The sequence below is a fragment of the Paramisgurnus dabryanus genome, chromosome 5 (assembly GCF_030506205.2).
Source record: "Paramisgurnus dabryanus chromosome 5, PD_genome_1.1, whole genome shotgun sequence".
Lineage (NCBI taxonomy): Eukaryota > Metazoa > Chordata > Actinopteri > Cypriniformes > Cobitidae > Paramisgurnus > Paramisgurnus dabryanus.
In genome coordinates, this window is record NC_133341.1 from 31,070,388 (window position 1) to 31,092,477 (window position 22,090).

Sequence of the window (22,090 nt, forward strand, 5' to 3'; positions counted from 1 at the left end):
TATATTGTATGTTTATATATTTGAAGAAGAACATTTTCTGGAAGGCATTAAACTTTGGTGAAAATCATGAAAAACGCTGGCGCTGGCTGGCAACTTTTTTTAAAAACGCTGGCGGTGAAAGAGTTAAATAAACCATTCTGTTTCGGAACATATATATTTTTGAAAGTTTCTGGATTCAACACATCGCTTTATCTTTACCATTCTTAAAGAGGTTCTGAACCTACTAAAAAAAATTTTGGTTTTAGCTGGTGTAGCAAGCTGGTCTAGCTGGAAGACCAGATGACCCACCAGCTTGACCAGCTTTGCCAGGCTGGGAGGACCAGCATAAACCAGGCTAGTGCCACTTTAAAGCAGCTTATGCTGGTCTTAGCTAGATTTACTAGTAGGGGATTTACCCATTTTAAATGTTTTTGTTACAAATAGCTTATGATATCATTCATAGACATTCCTAAAAAAGAAATGCATGACTATAAAAAACCGTAAAACACAAATGATGAAATGGATGCTCTTCACAAGCTCTGACATATCGCCACACAAGAATTTCATCTTCAAAATATGACACCTGAGGAAAAAGGGCAAAAGCTATGAATCACCGAGTTTCACATTACGCACTGTCTAAAACTGCTCTAAATACATAATTTACAAGTTCAGACCAGATTCATCTCGTCATGAATTTAGTTTCCTCAGTTAAGCCCCCTCTCAAAAAATTTCCCACACAATACTTGTAGTCACACATAACAAGTAATGGAAAATGTAGGCATTTGATTGATTGATATTTCAGGAAAAAGCCCCAACAGTGTGATCAGTTGGATTGTTTCACACTGACGGGGATCTTTTCACAATAACAACCAGCTGCCTGTACATTATCCCACATATTATACTGTTATTTACCTCATAAGTAAGGTAAGGAACATTAAAGGAGTAGTTCACCCCAAAATGGTCCCCATTGATTCGACCATAGTACTTTTTTTCCTACTATAAAAAGTCCCATGTTTTGGGTGGACGACTCCTTTAAATATTAATTAGAAATATTTTATTAGCTTATTTTTAATGAATGCAGACTTTCTGCGAGGAAACCCCATTAATATTCGGTTTTAAGAAGAGAAAAGACATTCAAATGTCAGAAATAAGCTATTTGGTTTAATCATTTGTAAATATAATGTCATCTATGTTATTAAAATACATATTTATATTACTTTTATGTAATATTAAACTGTTCCCGTAAAATGATTAGCAGAATCCAGGTTCCCGTGTTATTAGTGTTGAGTAATTGTTAGGAATACAATCATACATTTTAACAAGCTGTGTAATATTCCAAATAACAAAGGGACATTCTTTTGCAATGTGGGACATCATTTATTTTGGCTAGAGCTACTTTAAAATATGCATGTGGTTTGATTATTTTTGTCAAATGTAAAACAGTGTAAGCGGTTTCATTGCTCACATGCAAGAAATAAATCTTTGTAATTAATTTTTAAGCACAGAAAAACTTACAGTAAGAACTACGAAATCTAAAAGAAAATTTTTTTGTACATGTGCTAAGGGGAAAGTATGTATGAGATAAGGCCATGTAAAGCCAACATTTTAAGTAAAGAATAAAAATGAGTACAGAATATTATGCAAATAAAACTGAGGTTTGGTTAGCCACCTAAAAGAGAAGAACAATGATAAAGGTTAAGATTCACAATGTGTTGGATTTTATATTGGTCACATTCCTTAAAACTTAAGGTGAGACATTAAAGAAACTGGAAACTGAATATTCTTTCATTATTCACTCACCCAAACCTTATCAAAACTCAAGTGACTTTATTCTGGACCTCACACTTATTGCGAACGATGACTGAAGCTTTTAAGACTTAACAAGAACATAAAAACAAAATCTCATATGCTTCATATCATCTTGCAAAACTCCTTTACAAAACTTACTCCCTAACAAACTACTAATCTATTCAATAAATTGTCTGCACTTACAAAACCTAAATATGCTAACTATTTAGCCCATGAACTCTGACTTATTCTTGCGTTACACACAATAAAGTTAAAAATAAAATGAATCCAAGTAGCACTGATTTTATTTTTGTTGTGTACACAAATCCTTTGCAGTATGATGGCTATGCATGAAACCTTGATGATGAGTGAAATATTTTGGTAGATGCGGCAATATACACACACAACAAATGAAAGCTCAAAATACAGGACTGGAATCATTTCTGTTTTATCTATATGTCGAATTGTATTATACCAAAGAAGATAAACAGCATTACTGAAATTGTGTAAAATATACCAAAAGATAGCTATAAACATCGGTAATAGACGTGCCACACACACCAGAACAAACACAAAAAATATTTTACAACAAACAACAACTCATTTAAAATTTATAAAATTAATTGATTCCATACGGTCAGGCACGATAATATTATGTTTCAACCTCGTCTGGAAAAACAAGTTGAACTTGGATGTGGTCCCTCAAAGCCTCATTCTCTCGGTACACATATACGGGGGAGTTTTGAGGTGGAGTGTCACCTTTATTCTTTTCCTCAACTACAAGGTCAGAGAAAGAGGTTACACAAGGATCGTGTTCCAGCAAAGCTGTTGGGTAGCGTGGAGCAGCCTTCTCAATCCGGGCAGAACGCCGAACGGGGGTAAAGAAACGAATTTCGTGACCGTCTACATGTCCTTGCACTGCCATTTGCTGACTCCTCTTGCCCCTAATACACACAGAATAAAAAATACCAGTTAGATATGATAAACCAAACATGAAAGGATAGCAACTTGAATCATACTTGTAGTTTGCGAGTTGGCCTGTCATGATAGCTAATTTTCATAAGTCGGTTATTTGACCCAGAAATGGTTCAGATAAGAGCGATACTATTGATTTCAAAGATCCCCTTATACTTTGCTAAAAACAACATTATTTTGTGTATTTGGTATAATACGATGTGTTTGCGTGGTTTGTGGTAAAAAAACACATTATTTTCCACATACCTTACATTGTTGTTGCTCATCTAAAAACCCTGAAACGCGTTGATATTGTACAAACTCATCGTTCTAAAAAGTGCAGTGTCTTCTGATTGGCCAGCTAACCATTATGTTGCGATTGGTCTGAATAGGTCTGACGGCAGCCGGAAATGTGACGCTCCTTACTGTATTTGCTCCCAATGAAATACTGACAGGAGTTAATATCGTTGAGTTAATATTTTTTTTAAAGAATATTAAGACATTAAAATTTAAATATACAAAATAAATATTCTAAATAATTGAAATAAATAAATATTATAGTAGGGGTGCGCGGGGCAAAAACTAACGCGGGGTTAGTTGTAACACGGACTGTTTACATTTGTTGCACAAGGTTGAGCATTTTCACGCTGCCAAAAGACGATCTTCCTCAAATTATTGGAAATGTATAATGTTTTTCCAGAGAGTTATTGATGAACGAGTGTTTTGGTGGCATGTCAATTTTTTTATAATGTTTTTTTTTTCGGTTTCTAAGTTGGGTGTGTAAGATACCAAATCCAATGCTATGTCATATTAATCAGTGTCTTGTTGACTAAAACATAGCATCGTTTTGAAATATGTCTGCAGCTTTAAGCAAGTTTTTTTGGTGGGCTTGAAAATATTTTGACCCAGCGGGGTTAATTGTAACACTGTGTTACAACTAACCCCTCAGCACTTACCATATGAAAACCGCTAACGCTAGCGTAATTCTTGCCGTTGTTTTAAATAGGCTACACAAGAATGATTGCTGGCTGCCAACAAAATAAATGTGCCTGTCTTATCAAAAACCATGTGTCAAATGTATTTTTGTTCATATCTTTAATATTGATTGAATAAGGTCATGCCAAAGATTAAAATCATAATGAAATGAATGGCTAAAATCAGACTTTGATGCTCATTATCTCAGAATTTGATTTTGAAACTGTAGTATGATTATTACCGACTGGGTCACGTATAAAAAAAGTTTTGTCATAACTGTGCTGCTTTTTCTCACATATTTAAACATTTGTATCCATTTATAATTGAACTATTGTTAGAAAAGGGCTGGATGAATGAATACAGTGTGTCTATTATAGACCGATATATAAACAATATCCACTTCAAGTATATAGACAAAATAGTATTGAAATATTTGCCTGCAAAATTAATTTTGAGCAAGTGTTACAACTAACCCCCTGCCTGTTACAATTAACCCCACCTATGGGGTAAGTTGTAACGTTTGCACTTCCGTCTTACACTTACACTTAGTCTTGCACTTACGTTGGATGTAATTGTCCAAGAATGGTAAGTACTAGAAACAAACTTCAAATGTTCATTTGTAGCAGAGATGTGTGTTTTGCTTGTGTAAAAATCAAATTATTCAAACTCAAATATTTTTTGAATGATTGAGCCAAAACAAAAAAGCGTTAGGTTGTGCCCCGCTCTCCCCTACCAGTCACTGGTTGAGCTGCATTTGAATTTTAAAAAGCTAATAGTCGTATAGTTTAAATCCTGGCTTCACAGCATTTATGTCTTTAATAAAAATGAGTGATTATCTGTATGCGCTATTAAGCGCAGTCACATTTATAATAGCTTGTGTAAAACGACTTAGATCTAAACAATAAATGTTTCATGGTTATGGTTATGTTTCAGATGACTTTTATTTGTATTGCTCTTTTCATTGCCTCTGTTTTTGAATGAAGTAGATAATCTTTCTCGCGCACATGAACTTCCTCTCCTCACATCTCATTCATGTCGAATTGATTCTTTTAAACTGTGTGTATTAATCAGAAAAACACGAAATTATAGCTCAAGTAAATGTGTTCTCTTTGCCTGTCATTGTACGCTCTGTGCTCGTGTGTGATAAGTCGATAAAGTAATTATAGTGACGGGCCTTTTTGCGAGTAAAGCAAACAACATATTTTAAACGTGTTATCTACAAATGTGCCTCTTTCCTGTTAGAAAGGATATGTTATTATTTCTTAATATCAGTGTTGGATACTTGGAAAAAAGGCTATGACTGCAATAACAAACGAGAACAAACATATTGTCATTGTGAGCAACGCAGAGAACTATTTAGGGATGTGCAATCCCATAACTGAGTCCGATACAATACGCATCTGGATGCCTAGCCTACGATGCGATACATTAAAGATACATATGAGCAGCCACCGATGCAATTCACCCCTTTATGATGCAGTGCAGTCCGATGCAATAATAAAAAAATATATAGTGCTATGCAAATAATATGATACACTCTTAAAACGGTTGTGTTAAAACGACACATTTTGTGTCTAGTTAAGCACAACACATTTAATGTGTGGTTCCTAACAAGACACATCTCTGGCATGTGATTGGCCAAGGACAAAAATTAAGGAAGGAACCCAAAAACTCCCCCCACGGAAACAAAATGCTCACCATAACATACACAAAAAATACATTATAATTATTTAATTCTGATGGATAATTTAGATTATAAATAAAAAATGTAAACATAGTAACCAAAACAATGTTTAGTTAAATGGGTTGATAAATGAGCTGTAACAAGTGGCATCCCCTTACTATTCTATATCTGCAATAATTTTATTCTACATTTTTTACTGGGTGGACCTTGGAATAGGGTGGACCTGAAGACCTACACCTAATTTAAAATTACTTAATTTAACAATATAGTACTGGTTAAATTAATTTCATTATGGTTTTTGAGTCATGGATTAAATTATTTTCAGATCAGCAAAAAAAAGAACTAATCATGAAATTACAAGTATATAAAATAACAAAGTAACAAATAAATTAAGGTCTAACAGTAGTATTTAGGTAAAGAAATAGAATAAAATGAATAATAACACTGTTTTAAATAGTACTGATCTTTTTAAAGCTATAGAAGGGATTTACCTTTCGTCTTCTGTAGTTTGATTAACATAAGGACACAAACATAAACATTTCTTATAAAAGGAACTGTCCTTTAAAGAACGGATAAGCGCGAAACCATACCCTGACATATCTGATTTCTTTATGAACTGTTGACTTATAATAAACGACGAATACTTGCCAAGACTGTGGTATTTCAAGAAAACGTGTGTATATCTCCTATCAAGAGCAAAGAAATTTAGCATTTGCGTGTTTTTTGTGCATGGGCTTTTTGAGTTTGTGTCCATGGGTGTGTGTGCAACAGCTCACTTTAGCATCTTTGTCGCTCAAATAGTCTAAAATCACTTAAATATTAACGTTTGCAAGGCTTATGAACACATGCAAATGATAAACTTAGTTATTTCTGATTTATGATTACTTGACTGATTATGATTGAAGCGATTGGTTTCATGTATGCGTGATTTTTATGCTTTCCCACAAAAAAATTATTTTCTGACTGCGTGGAGCAGCCATCAATCTGTCAAGCATTAACCAAGTTGTATTAAAAGTATTTTATGCAATATTTTGCAATTTTAGCATGTTTACTTTTACGTATTTACAGTAGGCTAGTAGACCCATATGACTTACAAGCAAGGAGTAGCCCATGTCCATAATTTGTTACAATCCATTCCAATAAAATCCTTTCAGGTCACTTTGCAATGTCAGTCTATGTATATACGTTGTTTTAATTGTTATCGTTGACACCTCAAAATTCTATAGTGATAATGTTTTATGGCATTTATACTTGACTGATGATGACTTTAGGTCCCGAGTCGTTGTGCATCGTCAACAAGCACGTGTATGACGAAGAACACACAAAACGCGAATGATATCAGAGCAGCGCGAGAGCGTTATGATTTCTCAAATCACTCTCGTGGACTTTGATGTCACCTGTCTGTCAGTTTCAAACAAACCTAATGTCTGGGATACATGTTGGATGATACGGAAGTGTGCAACTAGAAACAACGCGTGCATACCCCCTCCACCATCACAAAAATAAAACTCATTGGATTTACGCGAGTCATCCCACCAAGGTCAGAAAATACGTAAATCTGATTTTGTCTTAGGATAACTTTGATTAACATTTATTATATATTTTGTAACCAGAAAAGGTGTGGTTGCGTCAAAAAAAAAATTTTCAGCATACAGTCCAATCGGATATAGCAATAATGTCTTAACCATTAACAGATAATGAGGTGTTTGAGAAACCTTTTAGAAAACAATCTCTATTTTTGCAATACCCTTCGGCAATTTTAATGGCACTAAAATTACACTTTCATTTTTTCTTTGTATTGTGTGCAAGTGCTGTACCCTGGGGTGGCAGTAATTTTATATTTGACGACAGATGAGTCTCCCTTCATTGCACGTATAAGTGCACCAACAGGTTTTGGAGTGCACATGATGTCACCAGGGACTCCTTGCTCGTCATCCGCCCTTGGCTCTAATGTTTCCGACATATTTGGAGCAGGAGATGAACCTAAATAAATAAAAAGATGGTTAATTCATTTACAATAATGCAACAACATTGTGAACCTTTAATCCTGCATTTCACTTCATAACTGGATAGTTTCAGATTATGGTACACAATATGGCGATGTTCACACGGCATTAGAACACCAGATTATTTTCATTAACCCCTGATGATAGAGTCCAGACATCAGAAAAAGATCAGTCTAAGGACTGTTTCAGCAGTAACAACAAACAAACGGGTTTCGTGGAAAAAACGTTACTTCCAAAAAACTCTAAAAGGACTTTGTTGTCATTGATTTTTTGCAGAGTCGTTTATTTCTGATAACAAGCAAAATCAACAAAGCTAAAGTGTATCAAAAATGACTAAGCTAACGTTACTATGTAAAATGTGTACTGTATAATGCATGCAATCTAGGGTTGCACGATAAATCGCATGTGATTGTCACGTGCATCATGTCAGTAAAGCCGGTTCCTTGATTAGTAAAGTAATAAATCGCCATCATCTGCTTTCAGATGAAGCGGCATTTACTACACAGAGCCGTAGTTCACTGACAAGAGGGGAAATATCGCATTCACAATTGCAATTTAAAAGGATCTAAGACCATTTTAGCTGAGCATCCTAAACTTTGCTGCCTTTCTTTATATGTTTTCTCCTCTCAAATCAACTTTTTAATCAAATTACATATTTCATCCAAGCAATGTTTGGAACGGCCCATTTTACTTAGAAATTCAGCAGGATATATATTTCATAACAATGGGCAAAACATTTGCTTCATTCCCCTTTCTAAATAAAGGACAAAAAGGAGCTGTAGAGGGCGTCTATTGTTTGTCTATTACAATTCATCGGCAAGTAAATCATTTACAACGCAAAAATATTCCTACTACTAATAACGTTGGTTTATCAGGTTACTGATGTTGCATTGCTTTTTTAACACCACTGTATGTTTGAATATGTACACGTGACATGAGATCAAAATGTTTTCTCGCACAAACATAATAGTTTTGCTTCAGAAGACATACATTAACCCATTGGAGTCATTTGGACTGCATGTGGTTTTTGGAGCTTCTTACCACAAGTTCCCATACAAGACAATAACAAGACGGCATTACAATTTATTTGTTTGTGTTCAGCCGAAAAATCGTATAAATCTGGAATGGGAATTGTCAATTTTGGGAACTTTCCTTTAAGAATAAACATACTGTATATTTACAACAAAAATATAGTGTACCATTCTTCAACTTTACCTTGAGCTTGGTTCTTCTTAAGGATCTCAAAAACCACAGATCGCAGCTCATCCACTGGCTGTTAAGAGAAATGAAAATGACTAAAATTAAAGGCAAGGTATCTGATTTGATCCAGAATAATTTTTAGTTATACTGGTTAAAAGTCTCCTCACATCCTGATAGCAGTCACTGTTAAGTTGTTTAAATGTATTTTTATAAATATATGTCATCTGTGAAAAGCGTAGGACCAAAAAATGTTCAACAAGTCATTGAACTCGGACCGAACACAATAAAAGGGTTGCTGCAGGTTTCACCAAGTCAAATTTAAGACTTTTTAAGACCTTTTTAAGACCATTATGAGTGAAATTTAAGACCAACGCGACACAATGATCTCAGAAATTCTCAAAACATTATATTTTTTATTTTTATTATATCATTAAATTTTTTTTTGACAAATAAAATCCACTAATATGGGAAGATCAGTATGGTCAGCTGATGATAAGTGCCTTGTTAACATGTTTTACAATTTCTCCACCCATATGTTATATGGATAAATATGCACTATATACCGCCATCACATTTATTCGTCTCTCTAATTACACAATAATTAAATGAATTTAATTTTTTGCTGACAAATCTTTTCGGGATAAACGGAGATAAGAAATTTAAAACTTGGGTTAATTAAATTTAAGACCTAGGATGAAAATCTGGCCGTTTTTAAGACTTTTTATGGCCTTAAATTTAACTTTCTGAATTTTAGACTTTTTAAGACCCCGCGGGAACCCTGAATAATTGGACGCATGCAAATTTCCCCCCTCATCTGTGAACATGTTATGCATATGCCACTGCGCAACCTGTTCACGCAGACAACATACGTCATCAACGCGTTCGCTCACCTCCCGTCTGTAAACAGAGGCCACAGGGCCTCAATACAAAATAATATTTTTGAAACAACAACTACAAAAAACGTCTGGTTCAGCAAAGAGCAAAAACCTGAATTAACATCGATAACTTTACTGTTTACCACGAGATTCAAACAGCTGTGGGAGGCAAAGCGTCGGAAGGGTCGTTGCAATGTTTATTTTAGTAATGTAGGTACATGATATTGTTTTTTTTAAATAGATTCAGATATTCTACTTTGATGAAACATTGTGTTGCTTATGAAGTTTGTGTTCCTTTACGAATTAGCTTAACGATATACTACTACTTCTACAGTACAGAAAATGTGCTTTAACTAATTCCGATTTAAAACAATGTAATGTTATTCACTTTGTACTGCAAAGTTTTCTCACTGGTAAACGAGACATGGGATGTGGACCGTGGATTTCTGGTCTGTGGATGTTCATGTGTTTTGGAGAGATCGTGATTTCAGTAGGCTATCTACTATAGTTGGCATTTTTCAAAATCAGATACCTTGCCTCTAAATAAGGCGGAAACTTGTAAACATCTGTTTTGCATTTTTTTAACACATTTATCTCGTGTTTTGGTAAATTCTCGTCTAAAAACAACTGTCCTGCGGTATAAACAAGTGGAAAAATATTTTGATTATATCTAATGACCTTTCCACCTCAAAAATAAAAATCCTAATAGCAGATTACTTTAGGCTGTTTATCTGTAAAATACCACAGTAGCTTGTAAACAGAATGTGGGTCACAGGTGTGTTATAGATTTTTATAGACATCCTGTCAGTTACATAATAAAACACGATCACAACAAAGTGATATCAAAATAAAACTGTGTGTGTTTGTGTGTGAGATTGACCTCTCTCACTACTCGAACGGCCTCCTGAAACATGGGCAGGACCTCCATGTTTCCTTCTCTTTCCATTAGTCTGGCCTGGCAGATCCAGTACTTTGCAAACTTCTGTGCCATCGGTATCCGAGACAGCACATCTCTGACCTTTTCCACTTGGAAACCCTGTAACATAAACAAAAACAGCACATTATTTATTGTGACTCAACCAAAACTAGGGATGCTCTGTTCGATCGGCCGATATCGCCATTAAATGACTCGATCGGTACTCGCTAAATTTGCTGATTTCGTGAACCGATTTTTTTGTATACTTTTGTCATCATTGGGATCCTGATTGCGGCTGCAATTAGAGACAATTTTTTACGTAGTGCAAGGATTTTTACATTTTATAACCCGTTGCTCATGTGCCAGGCGCAGATCAACATCTGTGAGGTGCAGATCAACATCTGCTGCAACATCTGTAGTATTACTTTTTCTAGAAAAAATGTTAACAGTTACACTCACCAAAGAGCTTGCATATCAGCTTAAAAAAAAAAATCAGTATCGGTCGATCAAAAAGATAACACATTGGTAATCGGTATTGGCTGCAAAAATCCTGATCGGAGCATCCCTAACCAAAACAATTCCAATAAACAAAGTAAGGACTTATTCACAGCTCCAACAAACCTCTTCACTCCGGTTTTTTGTGTGATTATTTGCTAAGAATTATGGTTATTATTCACATAGCCCAATGCAAAGCAAAAATTATGTCACATATACTGTAGGTGTGTTACTGGCAAATGTTTTAAAGGGGGGGTTCAATGGTATTTCATGCATTCTGACTTATTAACACAGTTATAGAGTCATTTCCTCATGCTAAACGTAGGCAAAGTGTCTAAAAAGCAGTTTGGCATGTTACAGAGTAGTTCTGTGCTGAATGCACTTCGCCAGGGTTTGTACAAGTTTCGTAAAGTTTTGTCAATTACGGGTCCAGGTGAGGTTTCAGGGGTTTCTATATGTATCATTTCTTTTTATGGGCACTTCCCCCCGGAAAACCCCGCCCACCCATCAATCAGCGGGAGACGCTAGAACTTGCAAACATCATATCACGCGACAGCTTTGTTTAATTTCAAAACTCAACAATGGCACGAAAGAAGAAGTGTGTTTTTGGATGTAAGGAGAAATAAGCCAGCCTTATGAAAACAATGGATATATTTTATTATCCGGGGTAGCATCAGAGTTTTGCGTGTGTGTTTGAATCGCTGGATTTCATTTGAAAAGTTCCAACCGGTTCGTTGTGAGTTGCATCCGGTAAGACTTCTGTCTTATGTTGGAAATAGGCGCGTGCATATTATATAAATGACAAATAAGTTAAACAGTGTTGTATAGTGTTCCATGACTCGTACTCGCTCCTCCCGCGGTATGTAACTCCTCCTTCTTCATTTTTTCGTACGTTATCGCAAAGAATCGGTAAAGCTAATCATTCTTTTAGAAATCTGATTAAACTTAAGACCCTTCCGAGATATAAAGGATTTAATACTACTCTATAGGTACTCCAGATTAACATCAGAAATGCAGAAACAGCGTGGGTTAAGTGAGCTTTAAAGGAATAGTCAATTTTCTTAAAAGAAAAATCCAGATAATTTACTCATCACCATGACATCCAAAATGTTGATGTCTTTCTTTGTTCAGTCGAGAAGAAATTATGTTTTTTGAGTAAAACATTGCAAGATTTTTCTCATTTTAATGGACTTTAATAGAGCCCAACATTTAATACTTAACTCAACACTTAACAGTTTTTTTTCAACGGAGTTTCAAAAGACTATAAATGATCCCAAACGAGGCATAAGGGTCTTATCTAGCAAAACGATTGTCATTTCTGACAAGAAAAAAAATGCACTTTTAAACCACAACTTCTTGTCTAGGTCCTTTGCTGCGTGACCTAACTTAAATGCGTAGTGACGTAGAGAGGTCACGTCTTAGATATATGAAACGCACATTTGCAGACCATTGTAAACAATAAACTGACACAAATACATTAACTCTTTCCCCGCCATTGACGAGATATCTCGTCAATTAAGAGAAAACGCTTCTCCGCCAATGACGAGATTTTCCGTCTTTCCGCAATACCGCTATTATCCACCAGGTGGCGCCCTTCCGCAACTTTTTAAAACCGGAAGTATTGCCCTATGGCAAGCTGCTGCATGTCCGTGTCTGTTTTAAAGATCGCTCTGAATATGATCTCTATGAAAAATCCGTCATAAAAATGGAATTATCTCTGCTTTTTGCTCAAAATATGGTGTTTTTGCAAAAACCTACCCATATTCAAAAGCTGATTGCAAAAGAACCACTTAAGGTAGGATGAAACGGTTTTTTTTGTTTGAAAGCAGAGGGTCTGTTCTTTCATTTGGTATATTGTATGTTTATATATTTAAAGAAGAACATTTTCTGGAAGGCATTAAACTTTGGTGAAAATCATGAAAAACGCTGGCGCTGGCTGGCAACTTTTTTTAAAAATGCTGGCGGTGAAAGAGTTAATTAGTATCATTCGACATACAACAACGTCGGAACGTTCCTCTTTCTCAACACTTGTAAACACTGGGGTGTAGTTTCACGTTCGTCCTCTGTGACCTCTTGACGTCATGACGTATTGCGTGGGGTCACGCTGGCGCATCACGACCGGATCTAGACGAAAAGTTGTGGTTTAAAAGTGCTTTTTTTTTCTTGTCGAAAATGACAATCGTTTCGCTAGATAAGACCCTTATGCCTCGTTTGGGATCGTTTAGAGCAGGGGTGTCAAACTCAGTTCCTGGAGGGCCGGTGTCCTACAGAGTTTAGCTCCAACCAGCTCCAACACACCTGTTTGGAAGTTTCTAGTAATCCTGAAGACCTTGATTAAACCCATCAGGTGTTTTTGATTAGGGCTGGATCTAAACCCTGCAGGGACACCGGCCCTCCAGGAATTGAGTTTGACACCCCTGGTTTAGAGTCCTTTGAAACTCAGTTGAAAAAAACTGTTAAGTGTTGAGTTAAGTATTAAATGTTGGGCTCTATTAAAGTCCATTAAAATGAGAAAAATCCTGCAATGTTTCCCTCAAAAAACATAATTTCTTCTCATTTTCATTTCAAATACTTTTATCACTGACAACAGTGGTCTGGCCAGGATTTTGTCATTTAAAAAGTGGAGTTGCAGCCCTCAACTGATGTTTATGTTGCATTTTGTGTATTGGCCACCAGTTGTGTGATTGCAGTACCAGTTTTGGCCACAATCCTACATACTGTTTCTTTAAATGCAAAACACTTTCCTTTGGACATATTTTTTATGTGGCACAGTGATGCTTTTTGCTTTGTTTGTGCAAAATATATTAGTTTTATCAGCATTTTCAATGTATGGATTCAGTGATTTTGTTTTTGAACCATCAAAAATCTTTAACTTGATTTTTCTCTAAATTGACTTTGCTTGACTCTACGCCGGATTTGTCAGATTCCAACAAATCATACATCGTTTTAAATTTCTTTTAATTGTGAATGTCTACACCATTTTTAACAGTTTACTCATTCTGACTTAATTTGTCAGCACTGATCACAAATGGCATTTGGAAAATCCCATGATACTACAAGTGCTGCGGCTAGTTCACAGAAGTTTCCCTCCACACGCTGCAGGTTAAGACTGTTTTCTCTACAGTTCAGTTTAAAGTCATCTACAAATGTTGTTTGGTCAAGAGCAAAAATGACAAAAAAAACGGACCGAGGATGATACACTGACCTCGTCGCGCGGAGGTTTCAGTTGAAACATCCAGTTTCTGACAGACAACTTTACTGGTACTTGGGTACCAATATAGGAATGATATCTTATTGGTTAAAAGACGGAATTTTGTTGCGTGTGTGAACGGCACATTTTTGTATTTACAGTTGAAGTGGTTCTGGTAAACGGATGGCGATTTACCAAAATTACTTTGTGAAAGAGGCTCCAGACTAGACTGTTAATCATTTCCTTTTTCACTGCTGTTATGTTACAACCACAACAATCATTCCCACTTTTCTCAAAGCATGCATGGAGAAATCAGCACTACATTTTTAACAATTAGTCACCATCAATAATTGTTTTGACATCAATTATTAACATACCAAAAATGGGAAAAACACTCAGTTCTCTCGAGAACTGACATGACAGGTGTGCTTTGTGATGCCTTTCTTGGCAATGAGAGATGTTTTGCTCATTATTCGTACGTCACCTTAACCACATAAAAAAATTTCTCTGGAAAAAAGCTAATTGATGAATCAGGCCAAATAAAAAAAGTTAACTTAATAATTAAGACCTTAGGTTGACTGTAAGAAGATATACATTTTCTTTATTTGCATTCCACTTGCTCTACTTAGGTTGACTGTAAGAAGATATACATTTTCTTTATTTGCATTCCACTTGCTCTAAAATGTCATTTGTGTATAAAAGATATCAAGTTAATAAGACCTTTTATGTGATTGTGTTTTTTCTCTCTCTGGAGTTAGGAAAGTTTTAACGCAGGAGATGCTATAGTTAAGACTGCTTAATTTTGTTTTATGTCTTTCGTACCACATTACATTTTTTGCTTGTTTGTTTTGGCCTAACTTTATATATTTTTTACCGTAAAATGGCTAAAGTCTCAAATTATGAGATTAGAGGCATCAAAGTTTGATTTCAACCATTGACATGACCTTACTCGGGCAATATAAAAGATCAAGATTATATTTTCACAGAATGTTCTTTACATAATGTTGGATGGTTTTATGTAGGATAAAAATGACATAGCTTGGATTTTACAGGCAGGCAGGGTCACAATTAAGTTCTTTGTATGCTGCATTTCAATTAAGTATCTTTAAAACTACAGGACTTATGCTATCTGTCACTGATTAAGCACAAATGTAGTTTCCCATATTAAATTATAAGTAGACAGCAATCCTGCATAATGCAAACAGGCATTCATATCGGCCTTCGTTTATTTTCCAATGCTAGCTTTCGCAATCAATTCCCGCTCTACATCTACATTTTGTTGCATCACTAAACGAAAACATCTGTCTAATCTATCAAAATATCCGATTGATCTAAAAAACCATGTGAAACAACTGGCCTACAGCCACACAAATCGCTCCAAAACAAACATGAGACAGGAAACCTGCACTATTTAAAATCTTTATCACAGTGAATCACTATTTTAGCGTCATTGGAAAATGGACATAGGAAATGATGTAATACCTGCTGTAATAATTTAATACAGTCATCCAGTGATCGATCCACAGCAAAGACAATACTATGGACCTCATCTTCCTGCTCCATAGCAGTCCAGTAGGGCTGTGGAAATGATGACACAGTCTTCCTCCTCACCAGCCGGACAGGCATTGGGGGACGTTTATACGTAATCCCCCTTGACTCACGCCATTCCTGGAGTTTACGCCTGTTATAGACAGCACTTATGTCACAGTTTGTTCCATATGTTTACAATTCAACTGCTGTTTAATCGTGACTTAGAAAGCAACATGTTTGGATGAATTTCAAAATAGATCTTACTGTAGATAAGGTGGGAATAATATGCCTAAATTACATTATAAGCGACTTTGTCGCTCGTCTCTTTTACTGACGAGAGACGGATGACGTGAACTCCACTACTTTGTTCTCATTGGTAGTCGCTGCCGAAAGTCAATCATAATTTGCATAAAGTTAAACATTTCTCAACTTTGTCATGTCACTCAACTTTTGCCAACGGTCACTGTCGCTCATATCGCTATAAGTCACCAACCTTCCATTGAAATCAATGAGTTTGCGTCACTCTGCTACTGGTAGTCGCTGCTAGTCTGAATGCAAACTCCGGCAAAACGTGCGACATTGACCATTGGCGACTGGATGGGGCGTGGCCAGTCGCGCGACAAAGTTGAGAACTGTTTAAAAGTAAATTGACATTATAGGCGACTTTGTCGCTATGCGTCGCTCGTCTCCTTCAAAAGAGGCGTTTCTATCTGGTTGTCATAAGCAAATGAGTAACGTCTACTTCAGTAACTGACGAGAGGAGGATGACGTGAACTCCACTGCTTTGTTCTCATTGGTAGTCGCTCCCGAATGTCGCTCATAATTTGCATAAAGTTAAACATTTCTCGACTTGGACGCGCGACTGGACACGCACATAAAGCCGTCAACGGTCACTGTTGCCGAATGCCGCCGAGCTTCCATTGAAAGCAATGAGCCTAGCTCTGCTAGTCGCTTATAATGTGAATGTACCTTAACTTTGTGCAAATTATGAGTGACTTTCAGGAGCGACTACCAATGAGAACAAAGCAGTGGAGTTCATGTCATCCATCTCTCTTCAGTTAATGGGGTGGATGTTACTCATTTGTTTATGACAACCAGATAAAGAAACCAATCAACACACAGCAACAAAGTCGCTTATAATGTGAATGTACCTTAAATCACCTAAATGGAAAATTTTCTCTATGGAAAACTTCCAAATAAATCAGAAGAGAAATACTAGACATCAAGTACAGAGTCCTGCATGCAGATGGGTACCCAGTGGGGGAACTGCTAATTTTGATGTAACTTGTAGCCAGTCAGTGATAAGGGGCATGTCTACTAACCAATATCGTTGCCTGGGCTGCGTATGTGTGAGGCGGATCTATCAAAAGAAAGTCCAGATTCTATTGGGGTAGGGGCGTGATTGTTTAGGTGATTTTAAATATCAACCTTGGCTTTTAGAGATCATGCACCCCCCCTTAACTACAGCGATCCAATACAAGTCAACTTACAGTCTTTCCTCCTGAGCTGCAGTCGGCTGCACTTTTCCATCTACTGGAGCTGTTCGGACACCTTGAGTACTTGGACAGAAACTGGTTTTGGGAGTCTGTAACTGGACCGTGGGGTTTGCCTGGCTGGACCTCTTGGGCTTTTGGGAGAAGGTGGTGGTTTGTGGCAGCACTGAACTCTTGGTGTTTCGAGAAGCATTGACACCAGTTGGTTTAACAGCAGTACGGTTATTTTTAATGATTGCTGTAGTGTCACTTTTTGTAGATACAGTTGAAGAAACTCTTGTTTTTACGACAGCTTTGTTTGTGGCATCTACTTTTTTTGGGACACACGGAAGATCCTTTCTCTGATTTTTGTTTGATCTATCCATCACTGGCTGTGAAGACCGGCTCATGGTCCGAGCATTGTTACTGTTAATCCCAAGCTTTGATACAACACTCTGGACTTTGGGCTGTTGCGTCGAGTTTGCAAGCCTAGTTGGAGGTTTACAAACATTGTTTGTCTGAATTTTGCTCTCGGTGTTGGTCACTGGTCTTCGACTCTTCTGTTGGTTCTCGGTCGTTTTGACATTGACATTAGCAGTTGTTTTGACTGAAGCAAATTTTTTTACCAGGGGCTTCTTTGACTGGAGGTCAGTCTTATTACAATTCTGATCTGCTCTTCTGTGGACAGAGGTGCCACATCCAGGCTGTGATGGACCAAGACTTGATTTTGTAGACCTTTGAGTGTTATTTTCAGTATGGGGAGGTGCTTGCGTTTGCTGGACTTTGCTTCGGACATATCGAAGGCTGTATTGATGGGTTTTGAGCGGCTGCGACAATGACGGTTTCTCAGTCTTGTTCAGTTCTCTTGCATTTTGAAGAAATGCTGGTCTGTTGGTCTGTCTATTTAAAACTGTGGTTTGAAGTGGTGCATTTCGTAAAATAGTGGAATATGTTGGTCTAGGCAGTGGTTTAGTGCAAAGTTCTGTTTTTGTGGAGGAATTGGCAGCCTTTCTACGTACTTCTGCCAAAGATTTGACTGTTTTTGTTTGATTGATATTGGCGCCATTAGTGTCACAATTCTCCTTTTCATCACCTACCTGTAAAACAAACACACATTAATACTTTATTGATCTCTTTCCTGGAAATAGGCAGTACGAAATATCCACTAAAAGAAATCTTGCCAACAAACATACTGTTTTAACTTTTGGATGAGTCTCTGTTCGCTGTACTCTGTTTTTAAGGATAACAGGATTGTCTTTGAGATAAGGCCTGTGGGGAAAAAACTAAGCAATGAGACTTAACACTTTACAATCACAAATGCTGAAAGAATTATTTAGTTCTAAAATAGTACAATGAACTATTATTTAAACAAGACAAAAGTTACAAGTAGAAATATTTGTTAGAGACACCAACTTTGGATTAGGGGGTTTCAGTCTGCCTTTTGCTGCCAGGTATTCTGCCAATTTAAGTTTGCGTTGCTCTGTAACAAAAGAGAAAATCCTTTTAAAACACATTACTGTACGTCTTTTCAGGAATTATTTTGACTGGTTAATCATGGCATTTGCTTTGCAAACACTGCTGGAAAACAGCATCATTGACACCTATCCCAAGGTACCACATTCTTACCAAAGTATGCAATTTAAAGGGATACTTCACCCAAAAATTAAAATTCTGTAATTTTCTCACTCTTATGTAGTTACAAACCTATATAAAATGTCTTTGTTCTGATGAACACAAAGCAATGTTTGTAACCAAACCGATCATGAGCCCCATTCCCTTTAATAGGAAAAATAAAACTATGGAAGTGAATGGGGTTTACGAACAGTGCTTAATAATGACGGACAAGATGGCGTTGGAAGAAATTGTGCGCAACAGTTCCGGAGCATCAAAAACAAATAAGTCCTGCCTCTCCCTGTACAGTTCGAGTGATCGCAAATGAAAAGCGAAAGTAAAGGCGAGCGCGCATTCAAACACGTAATGACTAACAAGACGACATTGAAGGAAATTGTGTGTAATGTAATGACTCATTACTTTCCACACATACCAGGTAAAATTTCCAGCAGCAAGCTTAAACGTGATTTAGATTGCATGTGCAGTGAAGAGAATTCCGAACTTGTTGTTAGGAATGTCAAAAATCCCTGACAAGAACTTAGAGCAAAGAAGTACAATTGGCTGAAGCTCAGGGTGAATCATTGTCAAGGATTGCTATGACAAAATATAGCCCCAACAAGGGATGCACCGATACCACTTTTTTGGAATACGAGTATGAGTACGAGTACTTGCATTTTAGTACTTGCCGATACAGAGTACTTAATAAAAAAAAATACATGATTTAACAGATTTTTACAGGTACGTTCAGAAGAGATGCACACAGGAGTAACATTTCTAACGGGCACACAAAATTCAGTTCTCTCTCATGTCTTTACCGGACACTAGAGCTGGGCAAAAAAATAGATTTTTCGGACAAGTTTAATATTTTACACTTAAAGCTCTGTTTTCAGATTGTTTATGATGAAATAGAACGGTTTTGACTGAAATTTGGACATATGATGCTGGCCCGAGAATTTTTCGGTTTCTGTTGTATCAGTTCCCACCTCTACAATGGGTGCACTGGAACAATCCTTCCTAAAATGCATTAAACTTTCGTTTACAAAGACGTGAAACTCACGAGTTGTCAGGGGTGTTCACTGATATGCTCACACAAAAATCACTGCAAAAGATGCTTTCCAACAGGTGTTTTAGCATTCGTTGTAAACTTGTGGACCTATTTTTCCAAACGCCTCACACCCGTATATTCTTCTGTTGAGAGCTTGAATAATAGACACTCCAGCCCAGTTGGTGGCGATAAAACAAAGTTCACGGCAGCGCAGTAATACCGTACAGCACATCTAATACAAGTGAATGGAGTTGGACAAAAACTACGATAAAACCTGTTGGAAAGCATCTTTTGCAGCGATTTTTGTGTGACCATATCAGTGAACACCCCTGACCACTCGGTGAGTTTCACGTCTTTGTAAACGAAAGTTTAATGCATGTTAGGAAGGATTGTTTCAGTGCACCTATACACCCATTGTAGAGGTGGGGGCTGATACATCAAACACCCAAAAATTCTCGGGCCAGCATCATATGTCCAAATTTCAGTCAAAACTATTCTATTTCATCATAAATAATCTGAAATCTGGCATTAAGTGTAAAATACCAAACTTGTCCTTAAAATGTTTTTCTTTTCCATGGCCGATTCAAAATTGATTCTCACAGGCTACGATTAGATTAAGATTAACGTTAATCTAATTACTAGTCTTCTCCACTAGATGTCACCCTTTTTTTGCCTTGCGCAATGTTACCAAGGAGCGAGAGGCAAGCCTGTCATTCATTCAGTCTATATTCTAATATAATATAATATTCTATATAATCTATATTTATTGATTTGAATCGAAAATCGAGTATAAAAATTTAGTAGAAAATCGGAATTGAAAATCTGATTGAGAATCGAAATCGGATCGATATGATAGCTTGTGAATCGAAATCGAATCGATCTGGAACATCTGAATCGGTACCCAGCCCTACCGGACACATACACACAAAGCAATCTCGGCATGTCTGTAAGTGAACGTAAGTAATTGAGAAAGAAATCTGATAGTAGCCCATATTTTTTTGATCTGGAAAATAATCCAATCTGTGACTGGAAAAATATTAATCCAAACTGTGAATCTTGTGATCCATTGAATCACTATTTAAAGGAGACATTTCACGAGTTCAAGCTCCAAATACAATATAGTTAATTTATTATAGCATGTTAAAATTGCTACTTTATAGGTTTTTACAAAAATTTGCCATTTTGGGTGTCCTTTTAAATGCAAATGAGCTGAACTCTGCACTAAATGGCAGTGCCGTGGTTGGATAGTGCAGATTAAGGGACGATATTATCCCCTTATGACATCACTAGGGGAGCCAAATTTCAATTACCTATTTGTTCACATGCTTGCAGAGAATGGTTTGCCAAATCAAAGTTACTGGGATGTCCTTTTTCACATTTTCTAGGTTGATTATAGCACCCGGGACCCAATTATAGCACTTAAACATGGAAAAAGTCAGATTTTCATCATATGTCCCCTTTAATGGTGATTAGATCCAGTGTGGAGATGGGCAGTTGACTTGCATGAAAATCCAGGATTTATCAATATTCTACATTAAAAATAATGTGTTTTTTAATTGGGCTACTTATATTTATTTCGGGCTACCAACAATTTGAAGGCTACCAGGGATTTAGAAATTTTGCAAGCCCTGACATTTATTAACTTGTATATTTATTTGCCAAGTTGCAATAAGCTAAAGTAGAATTATCTTGTCTGGGTGTAAATTGTAGTACATATGACATGTGCATTACAAGGTATAAATACATCTGGTTTTCTTGGGATCGAAACCCACAACCTTTAACGCTGCTAATGCAATGCTCTACCACTGAACTAACAGGAACACTGAACTTGTCTTGACTTGTCTTGTACACAAATGTATTGATTACTTTTATCAACCTGTATTAAATATGGCTCTATGAGTAATATTTTGATGATGTACTCTCTTCATTAACAGCCTGATTTGGTATTGCACTTTTTACATTATTTCATCAGTTTATTTTATGTAAATACACACACCCACAATGCAGTCGTAACAGCAGTTTATTGATGACACATTCACCAACGCTAAATAATTTCCTGACAAAAATAGTATGTATTTAGCACACATTTTATCACTAACTGCAATGAAATAAACACACGTGATTCAACAGTAACGTAACTGTAAATATTTAACAATGCAAAGTTACACAACACTAGCATGACGGCTAGCCTGATGTAAACTAATAAAAGAAAGCTTACCTGTTCGGGATAGTTTAGATATGTGTTCATCTGTCACTCCTTCCATTGTTTTACGATTATTGACTGGATTTGTTTCTATATCCGAAAAATAAAAGATTTGCTTGTTTATAACAATGTATGGTTTGCGTTTGATAGCACACTGCTTTCCTCAA

At 36.5% G+C, this 22,090-nt stretch overlaps 1 protein-coding gene across 1 annotated transcript; it reads right to left on the bottom strand.

Moving 5' to 3' along the window:
* Positions 1-1,213: 1,213 nt before the first annotated feature.
* ckap2l (cytoskeleton associated protein 2-like) lies at positions 1,214-22,090 on the bottom strand. The gene is made up of 9 exons (XM_065250891.2): positions 21,939-22,090; positions 18,478-18,544; positions 18,258-18,333; positions 17,083-18,161; positions 15,545-15,743; positions 10,342-10,497; positions 8,602-8,659; positions 7,198-7,363; positions 1,214-2,711 (listed from the first exon to the last, which is right to left on the bottom strand). The coding sequence occupies exons 1-9, from the start codon at positions 21,982-21,984 to the stop codon at positions 2,420-2,422; spliced, it is 2,139 nt and encodes a 712-aa protein (XP_065106963.1). The 5' UTR covers positions 21,985-22,090; the 3' UTR covers positions 1,214-2,419.